The 19685-nt window shown below is 43.0% G+C and overlaps 1 protein-coding gene across 1 annotated transcript; it reads left to right on the top strand.

The window, feature by feature from the left end:
* Positions 1 to 1698: 1698 nt before the first annotated feature.
* Positions 1699 to 17956, top strand: LOC118122213 (protein sprouty homolog 3). Its single transcript, XM_035178797.2, has 2 exons — positions 1699 to 2491; positions 11969 to 17956. Exon 2 carries the CDS (start codon positions 12085 to 12087, stop codon positions 12979 to 12981), a length of 897 nt encoding a protein of 298 aa, XP_035034688.1. The 5' UTR covers positions 1699 to 2491; positions 11969 to 12084; the 3' UTR covers positions 12982 to 17956.
* Positions 17957 to 19685: the final 1729 nt, after the last annotated feature.

The following is a 19685-nucleotide window of genomic DNA, read 5'->3' as shown; positions in this document are numbered from 1 at the left end:
TGTGTGTGTGTGTGTGTGCACGTTTGTGCACCTAAACCAGTGTCTCGCTGTAGCTGCAAGTTGCTGAGTAAGAGCACAGACCAAAAGAGACGAGGGCACACGTGCACAAACACACACACACACATGCATGAGCATCGTCTCACACACACACACACACGCATGAGCATCGTCTCACACACACACACACACACACAGAGACAAAGGAAGGAGGCTCATATTACAGTCGTGCAGCAATATGTTAGTGATGTCACTCGTCCTTATGGAACGAATGAAAGGATGAATGAAAGTCCCCCCCCCCTTGTCTCTACAGTACAAGAGCTCAGGACAAATACTGTACAAGGTCTTAACTCACACTGATGAGTCACAGATCTTTTACTGTTTTAAATGTTATAACTATAAATATAATGATTTGGAACTCTTCACATTACAATATAAAGTCAACGGTGCAACTACACCTTAGAGTAAACTGATGACATCACTGTTGGCTACTTGGTAAAATCAGGTTTTGTTCAGGATGAATCAGCATCAGGTTTCTAAACTCGACACAAATCTTTGTCTCATGAATATTTGAGCCATAAGACTCAAAGAACAGTGTCAGTACATCTGTTCACAGGTCCTGTTTGCAGAAGCAGCAGAAAAGTAATGATAATAATACGATTACGTTTATTAAAGTCAAAAACCTTATTATTAAATCCAGTGGCTTTAATTTTCATGATACAAAGAGTCACTGTGGAAAGTTGATGATCACCTACAACCCCCTGATGCTGAGGAGCCAAACTGGTACCAAACCTAATTTCACCTCATTTTCAGTGGTTCTGGTTTTAGTTTCAAGTTTGGCCAATCAGGTCCATTGTCCTGACTGTAGACTGCAAATAAAGATGGACGACATGACAGCTCCCCAAAAGTGAAGCCAAAACATGTGAATCGCCCCCTTGTGGCTGGCTGCAGGATGGGACACGGACTAAAACGTCAAACTACACCTCAAATATATAATCGATTATTAAAAAGGTGGTTTCTGTAATTTTATGTAGTTCCTTTCAGCCTGATGTTCAAGTTTCTGATGAATTTAGTTTTTAATTAGTTATTTGATGATATTAAAATGATGATTGACGAGATGATGGCAGCAACTGTATCCAAGATATTTTAGCTTCTGCTTTTGTAGAACGAGAGGAAGAGGAGATGCATCGTCGTATGCACAAAGAAAAATGAAAACTGTACTTCAGATTTAATCAGATTAAATCACATTAATTTACACCAGTAGAACGATAAAACTGTTCTAGTTATTATTTCTAAATTTACTTTCATTTATATAAAGGACATTTCCACTTCACTAGAACTGGATTTCCTGCTCTTGTGCTGGTTTGTGTTTTGTGTGGTGAAACGTTAATAAATGAAAAATGATTAAATTAAGATAAATCACTTTTAATGTAACGTTGCCTGATACGATCGAGAAGGAAGCTCCTGCTCCGTCATGTTCATAAAGCAGAACTGAATTGACTTCAATGATGGGAGAGGGAGGGATGAGAGAGGAGTGAGAGAGAGAGAGAGAGGAAGAGAGGAGGAGGGGTGAGTGGTGTGTGTGTGTGTGTGTGTGTGTGTGTGTGTGTGTGTGTGTGTGTGTGTGTGTGTGTGTGTGTGTGTGGGAGTGTGTGAGGGAGAGAGAAAGTGCATCCAGCTCTCAGTCATTCATCTCTCGGGGAGAGGAGAGGAAACTACAACAGGACGAGAGGAGAAAGAAAAAAAGAGGAAGATCTTTTACAAAGTTCTGCGTTAAATCTCCGACTGAGGAACTTTAACCTCCTCCTGCAGATCTCCTCTTCGTCATCCTGTCTTTGTTACATCCTGCTGCAAGTGTTTCACATCCCTCGCTTCTTCTGCTGTGTGAAGATAATTCCACATCCCTCCCCTGCAACCGAGGACATTTTCAGAAGATATTCTCCAAACGCCGGAAGGATCTAAATCAGACGCATCAGTTTTCAGCCTGAATGTTTCCACAACTCGGACAGAGAGCGTGGAGCCTTTCGATGCAGCGTCTTTAAAGAGGACTGTTCAGTTTTTTCTTTTCTTTTTTCCTTTGACCTCAGGAGGACGCACTGGGATCGGAGCGCTCCTGGAAGATCTCCGGGAAGAGGAGGAGGAGAAAGAGGAGGAGGAGGAGGAGGGTGCGTCGAGCTGAGAGAGAGCATCCTCCCAGCCTGATCCGTCCTTACACTCACACACCCTCAGCAGCACATTGCTCCTGTAATCGTATTAAATATCGAGTATTTCAGCAGAATAAACTGCATTATCACAAAGTACGATCTAAAAGCAAGATTGTAAAACTCACAGAAGTACAACAAGGACCAGACTCATTAATCACAGACGTGTTATAAGTTGTTAAACAGACATTAAAGGTATTTTATAGGGATATTCTACGCACACAGACACACACACACACACACCAAGGACATCCCGACAAGCCGCCGCAGCATGGATCTCCCACCAGTCAGAGGTAAGCATTAATTCATCCTGTCGCCATCCGATCTGCTGATGAACTATTGATGATTTGTTCGACCTTGAAGTGAAAAAGTTCCATCGGATGAAATAAGAAATTATTCAAAAGGTTTTTTTTTAACCTCTGCAAACAGGTTTTAATGCACAAATACAGTAAAGCTGCAGGATCTTAGAAGAAATACAACATAATCCTGATGCAGTTGCACGAGTGAATATTTGCACTTTGTCTTTTTGGATCTACTTTTTGAGTCTTTTTGGCCGAAATGTTGCAATAAACTTTTGGTTGGTTTCTAAAACATAGAATTTCTCATCAGATGAAACTGAGTTTGACTTTTTTTTTTAGTCCAATCTCATAAAGACGTGGAATGAAAAGAACCCAACATGCACAGTTCCCTGTTGCAGTTAGATCCTGTTGGAAACTGGAATTCAATGCTGGGTTTACCTCATGAATCCTGTGCATATGGATGCATAAGTTAAAGATAAGATGTGGAAAGAGATTTCTAAATATCTTTCTACCATCTTGGGATTTAAATGCATGAAATATAAGATACATTCCCGTCTTGTCACGGTTTTCCACCTCTTGTCTTGAGAGCTGGGTGGAGGAACGATGATCTTCGCTTCATGTTTTACCTTTTTTAACTTCGTGGAAACACTTCACACAGTTGAGGGATTCTTCCTGAGGGTTTGTACCAATATCTGGTTGTGTGTTTGAGCCTCTGGACGGATGAAGTGTTGGACGTGTGTCTGCAGACGTGTTGGTGGACGGACTGATCCGATTACTGTTTTATTAGGAGTGAAGGTGAATTAGTCGTGTTGACGGTTTGATCGTCTGCACACAAACATGCACTTTGTGATTTTTACCTATTTACAGAGAGAGTTACACGACTTTAACCTGAATGAATCATTGAGGAGAGAGAACGAGATTAATGAGTCATTGTTGGGATGTGTGTTAATGTCTCTGTGTGTGTGTGTGTGTGTGTGTGTGTGTACATGTGTGTAGCTGCGATGGGGACATGTGGGGTTGGGATTGATCGTCCTCAAGGTCGGATGCAGAATGTCAATACCCATCTCCACCCGGGTGGGACTGGAGGGGCGGGCGGATGAGCAAATGATGGGACGGACTGACGGGAGGGAGGAAGAAAGTGAATGGGACGTGAGGAGCGGTGGCGTCAGGGGGAGGGGCCGACCGGGGAGGGATGGACGGATTGGAAGGGAGGGGACAACATGTGTGGAGGACTGAGGCGGAAAGATGAACGGATGACGGATGGATGGAGAGAGGGAGGGGATGAATGGAGGTGGAGAGAGGAGATAATGCTTTGACTAATGCACTGAAGAACCACAAAGTTGTGGAGCGTCAGAGGAAAGACTCACAGTGAGACACAGACTAAACTTCCAGCTGAATTTAGAAGAAACAGAACAGAGTGCTTTCTTTCTATGTATATTTATGGGTCAGTATTTACAGCTGATAAAAGCTACAGTAAGATCTTGTTCCACTTGAGAGAGAGAAAGTAGATTCATTAAAAAGGTCAATAATTTGCAGGATGTGCAGGAACATCTAGTGAAGCTGAAAGGACAAGAATCCAGTGTCTACAGCGCCACCTACCACAACACATTCAAAATCGAAATCAGAAAAAAATCAGAGAAAAGAAGTGGCAAGTCATTTTTTTCAATATACGTGCCTCTTCTAAAAGTTACAGATACAGATGAAACAGACAAAATGGGGCAGTACCACCAGAAATCGTGGGGGGGCAGTGTAGCCGATAGCTCAAGCTTGACGACAATAAGACACGAGCAGGAAATTTCAACAGTGGTAGAACTTTTTGAGGAGAGACTTTACGAGTTGGTAAGAAACGACATCATCTCTAATACTTCTTTAAATTGCTTAAAATTAAACTTGTCCTATAACTGTGCTCTAGTTGCCATAAGCAGCTAGTGTACGAATAATAAAAGAAGAAAGTTAAGACCTTGACTAAATATGTGCAACTAAACACCGGCAGAAATTGTGTCACAATTTATTGAAACATGGTGAAGAGGTAAGATAAGATCATTTAAGATAAAATCATTTAAGATAAAATAATACTTTATTAATGGATTACAGCAGCAAAGACTAAAGACAGTAAAGTAATAAACACTAGGAAATACAAAGATATAAACAGAAATATTACAATTTTAATGGAATAGAAATGATGTATACAGTGTAAACAGAATTCAGTGACATGGATTAAACATTAGCCACGAATTGCACAGACAGAAATGACTATTGCACAGTTAAGTTAGTTAAAAATGTGACGCTACACTTTCACAGAACTAATAAACTAAAAGAGTTTAAAGTCGTTTTTATTCTTTAAACAGCGTTTGTTCCAGAACCAGAGGTGAATCTGTGCAAACGTTCAGGAATAATCACTGTTTTTGCTCGAAGCTGCCAAACATCACAACGCTCCTTCTTCCTCTGCACGTTTTCCATCTTCCTCTCCCTTCATGTGGCTCCTCCATACTGAGAATCATTTCCAGTGTCCCCATCCCTCACTCATTCACTCCCCCCTCTCCTCCTGTTCTCCCCCCGGGCCTGGACTTGCTGGTCTGCAGTGTCTATTTCAGTCTTTCCGTTGGGGTCAGATTCGGCACATCCGGTATCTCATCCAGTTTATTGTCATTCAATCCTGCTGTGCTCCCGGAGGGCACGAGGAGGAAGGCCCCTGGGTCTTAGTGCCTGACGGGCCCGCTCACGCTCGACTGTAAGCAGCTGTTCCGACCTCGTGCAGCTGCTGATTTATTCTCTTTTTCTTTGACTTGATTGGATTTTATTGATTTCATGAGCCGTGTTTTTAAAGAGCTTAATGTGACACACCTAATAATCCATTACTTCAGCTGCTCTTGGCATCAGAAAGTGATGGACTCGTGCAGCTTCCTACTACTCCAGTGTTTGCACCGACTCTAATGCACCTGGATAATGGACGATTCTGCAAATCTCCAAGTTACATTCAAAGGGAGATTTCACACCCACTGATGAAGAACTTTAAACTCTTGCTTTTTGCTAAATCTGCAGTTAGGTTGTAGATAAACTCACTGACAGTCTGTGGTCACTGGAAATAAACTGTGGCTGATAGGAAGTTGCACATTTGGTCAAGGATGTAGAAAGATCGTTGTTGTGTCTTGTGATTTTAAAATAAGTACAACATACAAATCATTGTGGTTTTAGTTGGTTTATTCATTAGAGTTGCTCTTATGGTTAAATTACCTTCCAACAAGTAAGAACTTCGGTTTGATAACTGGAGAAGGACGAGTTCTTGGACTTGTTTCATCGACTTTGGAACAATCCTCCACAGTTGTTGTTGTTGTGGTTCTTGACTTTGTGCGAGTGGCAAAAGAGACTAAGATCTAAAATGGAAGTTGTTATCTTCACACATCGTTGCCTACAACATCCGTCTCTGTACGAGTTTGCAGAAATGTTTTCATGAATCTTTGGAGAAGAATGATTCCAACTTTAAAACAAATCACAACACAGGGAAGTCCCACCCTGGTACCAGGTAAATCCTCGTCATTACAACTAATAAAACTAAAGAAGAATAAATATGGCGTCTGGGCCGTGTCTCCCACTGAGGTCAGGAGTGGGCTGAAGTTGTTGGAAGCCAATTTGTAACTTATGAGGCTCACTGGCCTTTGATTTCCCAAAACTTTAGGAGTGATTCATTAACTACAACGGCCACTGCTGATGAGCTGCAGCATTTTTCTTCATGTTCTCCTCAAAGAACATGTTTTACTTTGTGGAGAGAAAGGAGCACAGATACGTCACGGGACAGGATGGAAAAGTTTGGGGAGTGAAGGACGGGACGGCAGCGAAAGCAGAGAGCGAAGGGAGGAGGTGAAGGTGATATGAAGGGAGGAGGAGAGAGGAGGTGAGAGGATGAGGGGAGAAACGAGAGGAGGAGAGGAAGACAGGAAAGAAGAGGAGCGGCGAGGGCAACCCCTCCTCATTCCGAGGCGAAGGGTCACTGCAGTCGGTTTTAAAATAGCCTGAAACCATGATGTCATCAGTGAGAGATGCGGCGACGCTCCGTCCATTAAACTCCATCGACCGTCAGCAGGTCGAGACTCAGCGGAAGTCAGGGAGTCGAGATCAGCACAGATTAGAAGCTTCTCCGAATCAGGGAGTTTTTAACAAAACCTGCAGATTCTTCTTCTCTTACACGATTTAACTTTACTTATTTACATTCTCTTAAAAAAAATATCTATTCAACAGGACATTGAAATAACAAGAACATTTTGAAACGTGTCTCGCAATCCTCATCTGCAATTATCGTCTTTTTACTTAAATGATTTTGATTCAACGAAGGTAGTTGAGTATGAAAATACCTATTGATTGTAGCTACTGTACAACTTTTAAACATAACATAATATAACATAATCACACTCGTAAATTATTTGTTGGGGACTATTTTCATGGCGGATTACTACTTATTTAATGTTGGAATTTGAAGGAAAAATATTTAACTTCTTGATTTTTGACAGATTAGTTTCCTTCCAGTAAACAAATCCATAACAGTGACTCAGTCCATAACGTCCAGTGACAAAAATTCTTCATCCAGTTAAAATTCATTGTTTAAAACCACTAAGAAGTTTTTATTTAAAGAATGTGACTTAAACCATTTCTGTCAGACACATGCACAAAGGGAATATGACGCCATGAGCGGGCGGCCGAATGAAACGCATCGTAACTTTGATTGAAAATATGGATTTATTTTGGTCTGGAAAACATTTGGGATAATGTGACAACACAGAATATGTGACACAGGTCAAGTTGTTTCACTCAACTTTAAGCTGAAGGCGAGAGAGTTGCAAATTATGAAAGTTAAATAAGAGATGCAGAACTCGTTCTCCTGCAGTTTTGTGGAAATCTGTTTAGTTTTTTTTGTGTAAACTTTATAACAAGCTCTCTGCAGAGGACACACAAAGAACAGGACACGTGTAGCTCCAGGTACGTTTCACTGCTGATGCCTCGCTCGAGTTGTTTCCTCAACGCTGTTCTATCACAAATCTAGAAGATGTTAATGTTCACTACAAACCACAAACACATCGCATGAAGACAAACAAAGTTCCCTTCCTAAAATAATTTCAAAGTTTATCTACAAATTAGAGGAAAACCAGGAAACTCTTAAATCCACGAGGGGAATGAGATTAAAACTAAATTTTATAGATACGCCACATTTCTGAGAAAGTGACTCAAAGTGAGATATCAGCTGAACCCCGACAGTTTGAGCGTTGATTGGGGGCGGCAGACACAAAGTGTAAAAGAGTGATGGAGCAGGAGTGTGTGTGTGTGTGTGTGTGTGTGTGTGTGTGTGTGTGTGTGTGTGTGTGTGTGTGTGTGTGTGTGTGCAGTCATTACTGATACTCCCACAGCACAGAGGTCCATCCTCAGGTTACCTCTGATGCTCTCTTGAAACACCAGCTCCCTCCGACTGTTATTCTTTCACTTTGGTTCCTTCCTCTCACATCCATCTTCACGTTTCCACATCGAAGACCTTCTACGGCTTAAGAGAAACAACAATTAAGACACTTGAGTTTCCTCGTTTCCTGTTTTTCCTGCACAGGGACAACAGTGTGATGCTGTTTGCACCAGTCGGAGGAACAGGGAGATGGAGAGAGGACGGCTGCTGCCTCTCGTCTTCCCTCCTCTCTCCTCTGAGCCAGATGGATTATCTACTAAATAAAACACTCGCTGTGCTGACGGCCATGATAGTTCAGTGTTTGCCATAAACCTGCGTCAACTTTCCCCTGAAATACCATCGTGAGTGATGAGGAAAGCATCTGATCCAACTAGAAAAAACACTTTAGATTATAGTGACTTGTGCGATAATCAGATTTGACAGAAGATTTCCATATTCCAGTCATTTTCACATGTCCCTGTAAAAGAGATTCAATTTACAATCATCTCAAACACAGAAGAGGAGCAAATTATTATAATTGTAGATACGAGAAAAGTTAAAACTGTTTGTTTGTTTTGCACAGATTCAGACTCACATTTTGAACTTTGAACGGACGCTTCTCTACGTTTTTTCCACCTAAGTCGCCGTTGTGTCCTAACATTGTCGACATGACTTGCAGTATTTGTGTCCCAGTCGTTGGTGGTGGGGGGAGCTGGCTGGAGTTTGCTCGACCAGTAAGTAAGAATGAGGTCATGGAAATGGACGGCAGGCCTCTTCCTTTTAACAATTAGATGGGCTGATAGGCGGCAGAGGACGAGCGAGCCTGTGGCCACCGCGCTCCCTGATGAGATTAGTCACCAGGACTTCTCCTCTCTCCTCGGGACTAATTTGAAAATGCATCCTCGTCTAACCAACCTGGAGCTTCTTATCTGCTGCCTTATGGCTGGAAGGAGCGAGGGGGGGGGGGCTGCAGAGACACATCCAGAGAGTAACTTCATGCTCAGGCTGCTGCAGCTTCTTCAGGGGTCTCTGGAGGAAACACAAAGAGTTTTTAGTTTTACAGTTTGCTTAATTTGCTTTTTCTTCACTGTCCTGCTTGCTGATCACCCCCCCCCCCCAGTGATTGGATGCCATTCTTGGGTTTCATCCACCATCGTCTCTCATTAGGGCCGAGCACCAACGGTGGGAGGCCCTATTGTATTTGGAAGGATTTTTATTTCCCTTTTGGGGATTTTTCAGGGCCTAGACGCTCAAATTCATACCAAAGTTTGCAGGAAATTCAAAACCCTAAAAAGTATTTGAATTCTGGAGTCATTTGAAATGGCGTGGCAAAATGGCTCAACAGCGCCATCTAAGGAAAAGACCCTCAGTTAGCTTTCACCAATCTTCACGAAAATCGGGACGCCTGTGTATCATGACCAGACGCACAAATAAGTGTAGAGGTGCATTGTGAAAAACACAACAGGAAGCCCGCCATTTTGGATTTAGTGGCCATTTTCCATATTTTCCACCTTTTTACTTTGACGAAGTTGTCCCAGGGCTTTCATCAGATCAACTTCATATTGAGATGAGTGTCATCTCAACAAGATGGAGATAAAAACTACCTTGACACTTTCTTCGGGGTCGTCAGAGTCAGAGTTTCTGTTTTCATCTCCGTTTTATCTTTCTGCTGAGTCACTGCGTGTCATGACAAGTATCAGGTTCATCTGTATTTGTTCAATCCAAAACAAAACAAGGTTCCAGATCAATAACTTGTATAACCTGCAATTATCAGCAGTAACATTACAAGAGTGAACTGAGTGAACTTACCTTGAATCAGTGCATGACATCATTAAGGTGAACATGAACATTCACATTTAGATATAACGTGAGCATCCTCTTCACAACCCAATGATCTGGTTCAGCTTGTTCAACACATATGGCTGCACACACACATTGTTGAGATTTGTGTATCGTCCTTCAGCTTCTGTTCTCTGCAACCGACCATCTCTCACATTTCACACATCTCCTGGAGATCTTTAGCGGTTTCCGTGCACATTGCAGCTGAACAGTACGAATGAACGTGGTGCTTGGACGACACCACACGAGCAGAATGGAGGCGTGTCGAGTTTTTCCACGTCTGAAGAAGGGTTAGGGTGCAGCACTGTTTACCCCCGAGACTCCAGAAGTGTTTTGTGTTCAGATTCTTCCCGTTTAATCAATCTGTTCTGGAAGCTCCGTTTAGATGTTGACCGTAAAAAGGAAAAAGATCTGAAAAACAATCCAGGCTTTTGGTGCATTAACAGTGTTTTTGAAATGAGTCACATGGATGTGAAGTCAGACTTCTTTACTTTCCTCCTTTATCTAATCTCATGATCGGAGCTGCTTTAAATGCATTTCCATTTGGCCTCATTACTCCCTGAGAAGACCGGCCCCATGTGAGGAGCGAGCCAGCTATCTCTCCCCCTTGGCCACTTGGCAAGACTGCAGTTCCTTTGTGAGTGTGTGTGTGTGTGTGTGCATGTCCAATACTGTCTCTATCATGCACACACACACACACACACACACACACACACACAACATGTTTTCCTACCAAAGTGGACAACAAACATCAAGCAATCATTTGTTTTTCTCAGAGTTTTGTCTTTTCATTCAAGGCTCAAAGCTGAAGTCTGGACAAAGAATCAAATCAGCTGCATTTTCCACTTGATTCAGATCTTTCATTTCATTTACTTTTGTCCTCATGTATTTACTGCAGTTAGAAGTATATTTATATTGAGCTCTTAAACATATATTTTAAGTCATGAAACAAGGTGAATGGAAAGACATTCACTCAGTCTTTGGATTCAAAATCTCATCTTTATCACTCACAGGAATCTGAAAACCTAATTTGTCCAAAAGGCAGGAAGCCTGGCTGGACCAATGTGTCCCTTCACCCACTTCACTGCAAGATGTTTCCTCTTCAGCAGATACTTTTGTTTTCAGCCTTCAGGTTTTAAGATGCTGTGTCTGCAAGTTTTAACTTTCAGTATTAGTTCTCAAAATACTCCAACAGCTCAACACTTGGTGGAAAGTGGTTCCAAAGAAAACCAGTTGATTTATAACTTTTTTTAAAGCAGATACTGGTGCACGGCCACAGGAGAAACTTCTTGTAAAACATCTCTGCACTCGCTTCAGTCTTTAGCTGTGGTTGAAGCCACAAACCAAAACTCTGTGTAGCCTACTTTATATTTATCTACTGGTTTTCTGAAAAAAAGTAAAAGCCAGACTTTTGTGAATGGGAACGATCCATCTACTCGAGCAGTCTTGTAAAACCTTGCAGGTAAATTGAAGACACCTTCACACAGGAGTCTGTTGATTCATAAATAAAATGTTTCAGAATCAAACCTGCAAACTTCTCCACATCATCTCTGACTGCATGTGCCGTCACACTCTGTCTGCAGGTGGGTTTCCTCTGCGGCAGCTGCAGCTGTGTTCAACAGATGCTAAATTACAGTGTGGATCTCATGGTCGTATCTCTCCGGCTCTGGCAGGCTAATAATAGCGTTAGCTTGAGCAGTGGCGAACCTCACTGTCACGACGACATGGCTGATGGTTGTGCAGGAGCTGTGCTGCCAAATATCCATCTTTGATCAAGTGCTGCTTAAATTAATACGTAGGTTACTGCTGAATGGAAAGCAGTGAGCCATTAATGGCACATGTGAATATACCGACTAAAGGAAACATTCACTGGGATAAATTTCTCCTGTGCAGAGAATTTCCTGCTTTTCTGTGTTTCATGTTGTTGTCAATTGTGTTTGATTGCAACTGCAAGGGAAGAAGCTCTAGAATCTTGTCATAACACAAGTATATGTATGATTATTTTCATATTTAGGTTGATAATTATAATAAGTGTTGTGTCTTGAAAAGGTTCACATGCTGCAGGTCCTCTCTTCAGCCTCTGTCTAAAACTGACTCTTTAAGATAAATTGTATATTCCCCAAAAAACCCTATGGAAACACTAGAGAAAATAACACTGAAAATAACTTTATTAAGTGAATTATCATCACTTCCCTCCTCTGTGTTTGCAGGTTTATCTGATGTGCCGTGAGTGTTGGGAGCACCGTGCCCCAGCCCCGGCCTGAAGCCCTGGTGCCACCCGGCCTGGCTCAGGCTCACCAGGAGGGACCCTGCTCATTCCTTCAGGATGGAGCTGGACGGGCTGGACCTCCAGCAGGTCCAAGTGCTGTCGCTCGACCATATACGTGCCATCCGGGCCAACAATGACTATGTGGAGAGGCCCGTGGCGCTGGAACCGGCTACCCAGACCGGATTTTTTTATGCCCATGATGACCGTTACCCTCATGGAGTATACACGCATCACCCCCAGCACTCCTTCCACTCTGCCCTGCCCCGCAGCCAAAGTCAGCAGCAGCACGCTCACCTGTCCCACCTGAGCCGTTCCAGTACCATAAGCTCTTCCATTTCTCGGACCAGTGCCACGTCAGACCAGCGGCTACTGGCAGGTTTGACGCCGTCTCACTCTGGGTTAGGTTCAGTGGTCCGTTCTCAACCCAAAGGAGAACTCAAACCCGATACTTCCTTTGGTAAAGGCCTAACGGAGGACGAGGCCGAGCTCGGCCTTCATCAGTTCATCTGCGAGCGCTGTGGTCGCTGCAAGTGCCAAGAGTGCTGCGCCCCCCGCCGCCTGCCTTCCTGTTGGGTCTGTGGACAGCGCTGCCTGTTCTCTGCTGAGAGTGCTGTGGAGAATTGCACTTGCTTTTGTTGCGTTAAAGGCTTATTCTATCACTGCTCCAAACAGGATGATGAGGATAACTGCGCTGACCGGCCCTGCTCTTGTACTGCAGCCCATGGCTGTGCCCGCTGGGGCACAATGGGGCTGCTGGCGCTCTGCCTTCCCTGCCTCTGCTGCTATCCCCCCGCCAGGCTGTGCCTTGCCCTGTGCCAGTGTGCCAACGACCGGGCCAAGCGCCCCGGCTGCAGGTGCAGCAACACCAACACTGTGTGCCGCAAGATTTCTGCCTCTAACCCCAACTCTGGTCACCCCTCGCTCCGCAGCAAAGCGCTGGAGAAGCCGTTATGACAGGCTTGGATGGGGACCAGGTAAATCCGCTTCTCCTCAGCCGTGGCCAAAGCAACGCTGTCGCCAATCAACAGTGCCACAGCTGACATTGTGACGACAATGCCATTGTGACCTACCTACCTAGATATGACAAGCCAACTAACCAATCAACCGTGAAGTGTTGTTCACCTAATGTACCTTGAATTTACTTATTCTCCACCTCAGGAGGGACCAAAGCTTTACTGTGCCTGTTCATATTGGAGACTTCAAGCCGAAAAACAAAGACTCGCCCTGGAGGAGGAAGCTGTCGTGCTTTGCTGCACCGCCCGTCAACCTGAACCAGGGCTTCGAGACAGAACTCACCTCTCTCTGCATTCTGTGGCGTAATGCGAACGTCTTAAAATCTATTTATTTAATGTTGCACCTCTGTCCTTCTCACCCTTTGCAAAGACAACGCACAGAGACAAGTGAGGCAACAAGTCAGGATGGAGAGATGCCTGTGGTGGTGTGTATGGTCTATGCCGACAGTTTCTGTCCTCTTGAATCGGAACAATCGTTAGAGACGGAGACATTCCGACGACTCCACAGAGGCTGAAGTCCAATGAATGAAGACACCGACGTGGTGCTGCAGAGAAAGTCTGACTGGGACTCTGAGCGAAGCACCGAGGTATGAAGTGGGAACAAAGACACTTGCAACAACAGTCTGACACCAAAAAGGGACCATGCACTGTACAAACTGTGTGAACGTCAATGCTATTAAGCTCATTTGTAAAGGAAAAGCACTGTGAGGTAGATGGACATGTTTTCCTCAAAAGCCAAGGAGCTGAATGGGGATTATTTAAGTGGAGGGAGGGTGCATCCATTGTGACGAGGCAGCGTGTGTGTGTGCGTGTGTGTCTATGTGTGTGTCCTCCTCCTGTACAACAAGCTGTGTATTGTAGAGCCTGGGTGTATGTTGTGTTGTCAGCAGAAGAAGCCTCCCTTGTTGTATTTTTAGCAGTGTCGCTTCAGTGGAGCTCTCGGGGTCTGGTTGGGTTTCCTCCTGAAGTCAGCCTGTCGCCAGCCTCCCTCCTCTGACCGACCTCCTTCGCCGCCCCCCCCCACCTCCATCCCTCTCTCCTCCTCTTCCTCCAGCCAACCTAATCTTCTCCCCTGTTATCCTCCCATTGTCAAATCAAACTCCCCATCTCACTCTCGTTCAGGCCCATTAGCATCCTCATCCAGACTCAAGGTGGAAAAACACCAGTTTTAGTTTCTCGATTCACGTTAACACCAACTGAACCATCATGGATGCACAGTGCACCGATGTTTTCAGGGTCAGTAACTCAAAATTAGATTTGACTAAAATACATTAAACAGAGAAGGTAACCCGATGTTTTGAGGAACTGAGATTCCGAGTTAAGCCGACTGACTCGAGGCGTATTATTCCCACACACCCACTATTTCCCCTCCTGCTCCGTCCGTCTCTCCTCTTACGCTCAGAGGGCTAAAAGCCTCCAGCTCCTGGTCCACCGAGAGTTGATCAAACAGGCAATTAGCTCCATGATAGCTCTTAATGGGCCGCAGAAGAATGGAGCATGTGGGAGGGAGGGAAGACAGGATGGAGCGGCGCTGTGGTGTTTGGCAGAGGGGGAGAGAGGGATGCTGGGAGGAGGAGAGACGAGAAATCGGATGAAAGGAAAGAGATGGAGTCGACGCCGCTGGGAAGTCCGATGGAGAGCGAGCGTGTTTGACAAAATGAGGAATGTGTGTGTGTGACGACTGTCGTTGCATTTACGGAACTTCTTCAGAACTTCAGGTGAACGGTAAAGTGCAACATTAGCACTTTGCCAGGAAGGAAGGCTTCAAAGCTGTTATAACACACACACACACACACACACACACACACACACACACACATACACACACACACACACACACACACACACACACACACACACACACACACACACACACACACACACACACACACACACACACACAGTCAGGCGGGTGCATGTGTGTGGATTTGGATGATTTGAATGCATGTGGGCTTTTCTGTGCGTGTGCACGTGTGACAGGATGAGTCACGCAAGCACAGACACGGACACACACTGACCTGATTTGTTAAAAGTTACTTTGCTATATTTTTATATGTAAATATGGGCTATTAACTGTATAACTATTTTTATTCTGCTTTACTTTGTTCCCATGAGATTGATATTATTACGGCTGTTTTCCATTATCGGGAATATTTACTTAGTTACTGTCGACTCGCGACCAATTCAGGAACTTTTGGGGCAACTCAGAAAACTTTGAACAAGGACTTAGGAGAAAAGCCATGACCACGTCCCTTATTGTTTCAGACACGTTTAAACACGTTTCAGACCAAATATATGTTTTTATCATCAGGTACCAAAACCTCCGAAGCTGCTTAGACATCAATCAGGTGAATTCTGGATCTTTCATCTGGTTTAAAAGAACAAAATCTGGATTTGTCCAAGAATTCTCAGGTGCAGCTGAGGTCCTTACACACAGAGGGAAGTTGGATTTCTACGTCTGCTGCATCGGACGGTTTGATACAAGTTAAAACGAAGTGCTTGTCAGATCAGTTAAAAGCATCTGAAGAGGCTGCGTCACACAAGTTGTGTGGCAGTGGATGCCGACAAAGACAGAATCCAAAATGTCCCGTTATCCCCATTTGTGTGATTCATTGCGACGCGCCTCCATTTCTCCCCACGGTACAAAAGTGAAGCCATCTTGTGCTTTTCGACGTCATTCGGATTCAGAGTCTGTGCAGCAGTGATCGTGGGGTGTAGCCGCGGTATCAAGGTCAGGCTCAGCTGTCAATCATTATGTCACGACCCATCAAAAGTTATCATGGAAATGGAAATTACACTTGAACAAACATCAGTGAGATAAGAACCGAAAATGACTTTTAAGTTTGGTCCATGTCCCAAATTCCAATATGGAGGGGGCGGGTTTCAGACCTGTACAGAGATCTGGGGGTGTTTTAAAATACAATCATTGGTCTGAACACTTTAAAAGTGCTGGGGCGACATGGACGAAGATTATAAATGATGCACGAGTTGAACTCCTCCACATGATCAAAAGTTTGTGATTCATTATGTCAAAGCGGAAACAGTTTTATTATTTTAAATCAAGCATTATAACATTTTATTTGCAAGAGCGGTTTATTTCTTTGTGTTGCTGCCCTTTGGTTTCAGGATGTGTAAATGTTGCCCCAAATGTTTCTGTGCTCATCACTGGTTTCACAATGGAGGACACGCTCAACTTTATTTTCATTTTGTTTTATTAACGTTGCAACTTTATCCACTTTGAGTCTTACCTGTGACTTTATAGTTATCATTACTAATAGAAGTATTGGCAATCAAACATCAGTATCGATGTAAGTGAGGATTATTCACCCAGCCCGTCCACAGTGATGCAGACGAGTGTGAAAACTTTCTCTCAGCTTTTCATCCGCACGTCCAGAAAATCTTCAAAACACAGCAAACAAAGTGGTTTTTTTACAAATGGAGAAACTGAGCTTTTTAAAGAAGATGCTAACGTCGCCTGTCACGGTCATGTACGATAACTCGCTGGCACATTCTATACTGCATGCACGCTCTGTGAATGACAATGCTTCAAAAACAGCAGGAAACCCATGGCGGCCGTGAGCAGAACAACAGATCATCATCTGCATATAACTTTAATCTGTTGTAATTCTTGTGGTGTTTAAAGACGACGACGTGGAGAAAGAAAGTTTTTATATTTAACCTCATGACTGTGGGCGTGGCCTCTGATTGGTTCCTCCCAGACGTCTCCTCTTCGTTGATTGGATGACTTCAGTCGGATCTTGGTGCTCGTGGAGACAACATGAGGAACATTACGAAACCCGGGTCGAAAGATGTTGCACATTTTTTAAACTGGTTCATCTGTTGTCAGAGCGACTTTGAATAAATATTTACAGTCGCAGCTTGATCGTAACCACGTTAGTATGCAATGTTTTTTACGTACTGCAGATACGCAGAGTGACTCGTGCAGTGCATTGTGGGGCACATGTCAAACAAACTTCCATTGACTCCCATGTTTCATTCATCTTTTTGTTCTAAAAAGTTTTTTCAGTTTACATTTTAACCAAATTCTTTTAATATCTTATATTCTCATAATTTGTTTTATTTAATATTAACGAATGAAGCACAAGCAAATGTGTTTTTGCTGAAATGCGAATTTAAATTTTTTTTTTTTTACTAGTTACACTGCAAACAAAACATCAACATTTATTTGGGATCAATTCATTTAAGAAACAAACTCATCATAACGAGATGAATGGAAATGATGAATTGTTATTACAAATTGTGTAATTCAACGGTTGTTTTGAGGACTTTTGTCCAAATCAAAGATCTTTCCCGTGGCAGTGATAGAGGGGGGTGCAACTTCCACACCTCACCTCCGCTGACCAGAATATCCGAGTATCTGTACGTACACACAAATCACTCCGATATGTAAATTCTCTAAATTTCCCCAGATGTTTCCAACATTGCTCAGGAACCTGTGTGACGCTGCCTGTGCGCAGGCTGCCACTGTAACACTACACATCTCCTCTCGTGTCTTAGCGTCGCTTTTGGTACAAATTGGCATCTTGTCTGTTGTAAGAGAATTTAAGGGAGAGTATATGGAACAAATATATATAGAAAAAAAAAAACTATCTAAAATGAATATATTATATATGGAACAATATGCATTTCACACTTTCTGTTTCATCGCTGATATTTGCTTCGTTGATATTTATTTGAACGGTTACAACAATAGCGGGAACACGAATCATGGAGGAGGATGTGGACGAGTGGGGTATTTATTTTACAGTGGTCAGAGGAAATGAGGAGCACCGACCTTGTTGTTGTTGTTGTTGTTGTTTGTCTTTTGGTTTTGTTTCTTCCTCTCAGTGTGGAGCGGCGGCTGCTGCTGCCCTCCTGGCTACAGACCAACCAATAAAAAGGAATTTCCAAACGGAGCAAACTTTGTGCCGTGTGAGTGAATGAGTGATTCAACGTGCAGCTGATCTTCACCCATAAATAAACTCAGCTCTGTGTTCACCTCTCAATATGACAGATATGTTGTTTAAACACATTTATTAAAATACAGAAAGCTCATCACACTCAAAACACTTTTAAAATAAAGTTAGAGGCTGTGGTGCATTCTGGGATTGGTTGACTAAAAAACTATTACTAGAACATTCTCTCAATTAATCTTCTATTTAGATTAAATACTCTAATAAATGTGATAACACCCGTGTTCACCTACGACTTCATATCAAAACTGCTGCTGCGATAAAGGTTGAATATCAACATCAAGAGTATTTACTTAGATTACTTTCTCAAATATTTAGCTTTATCAGAAGCCTCCAATCTTATCTTCTATTTTGAATTTGTAGTAAATGACAACAAAACTTAATAATCTAAATGTAACATAACTTTACCATGAAGCTAATCTAACGTTCTGCAGCAGTTTGTCCTCTAGACACAGAAAAAACAAGAAACTCTGCTCCTCAAATCGAAATCCAATCTGCATGTTATCTCGAGATTAACTCAATCTAATGCCCTCCACCTTCTTCCCTTATTAATCTAAATAAATGATGAATACAAACCTTATATTTGCATCATAACTTCAATTATAAGACCAGACATATTGAAATATGCAAAATCGGATGTGTTCTGATTGGTTTGGAGCCAAATCTGAGTAAACATTTGGTAAACTCTAAATAAATTATCGTGGCACTCTCCATTAGGTTGAATAAGTTGAAATGTGTTTTCGACGGTTTCTGGAAATTGTAGATTGAAGATTAGAGCCTGAATCAAATTCCCAGAAACAACGGTGAACAAGCCAAATAACTGAAGTAATGGAGCATTAGTGCAATATGAAATATAAAAGTCACTGCTCTATTTCATTTTTACCAAAAGGTAATAACTGTAATGCACCAAGAAGAATAAACAAAACTTGAAACATGTTTATGTCGACCACTTTTGGTCTTATAATCAAAGAACCAGATATTTTCAAACCTTCAACGTCTCAGTCACCAGACGCCGTCCATGAAAGAGTGAATTAGACCTTTTCACTTTAAAACACCTCCTCCCACCTCACTCCTCTGTTCCATCAGACTGAACTCACTCCATCTCCACACGAGACTTCAGCCTCTCGGTCTTTCTGCTGACATTGTTGGAAACGAGAACATCAGCTGTGGTGAGATCTGGGTGAAGTCAAACAACAGTTTGATAATTGAGGCCCCCTGGTGCTCCACTCCCTTCACTTTACTCTGCTGGGCTCATAAATAACTAATCAAGGCTGGGTCACACTAATGGCTTCAGAGCAGTGAATACAGATGTGTTGTGTCTGTGTGCACGTGTGTGAGTGTGTGTGTGTGTGCGTGTGTGAGCTGCTAGATTATTAGATGAAGAAGACTGAAGTGTGGGTTTTTGCGTGTGGAGTCTTAGAGGAAAAAAAAAGCACAGAGCATTATAGCAACACACACACACACACACACACACACACACACACACACACACACACACACACACACACACACACACACACACACACACACACACACACACACACACACACACACACACACACACACACACACACACACACACAGGAAAATACTGTATGAATATGACTAAACACAACAATAAACGTGCACAAATAAAATAATAAACACACACTTTCCTCATGTCATGTGGGAC

The sequence above is a fragment of the Hippoglossus stenolepis genome, chromosome 15 (genome assembly GCF_022539355.2).
Source record: "Hippoglossus stenolepis isolate QCI-W04-F060 chromosome 15, HSTE1.2, whole genome shotgun sequence".
Taxonomy (NCBI): Eukaryota; Metazoa; Chordata; class Actinopteri; order Pleuronectiformes; family Pleuronectidae; genus Hippoglossus; species Hippoglossus stenolepis.
Note: the sequence above shows the minus strand (reverse complement) of the source record. Positions and strands in the feature narration are given on the sequence as shown.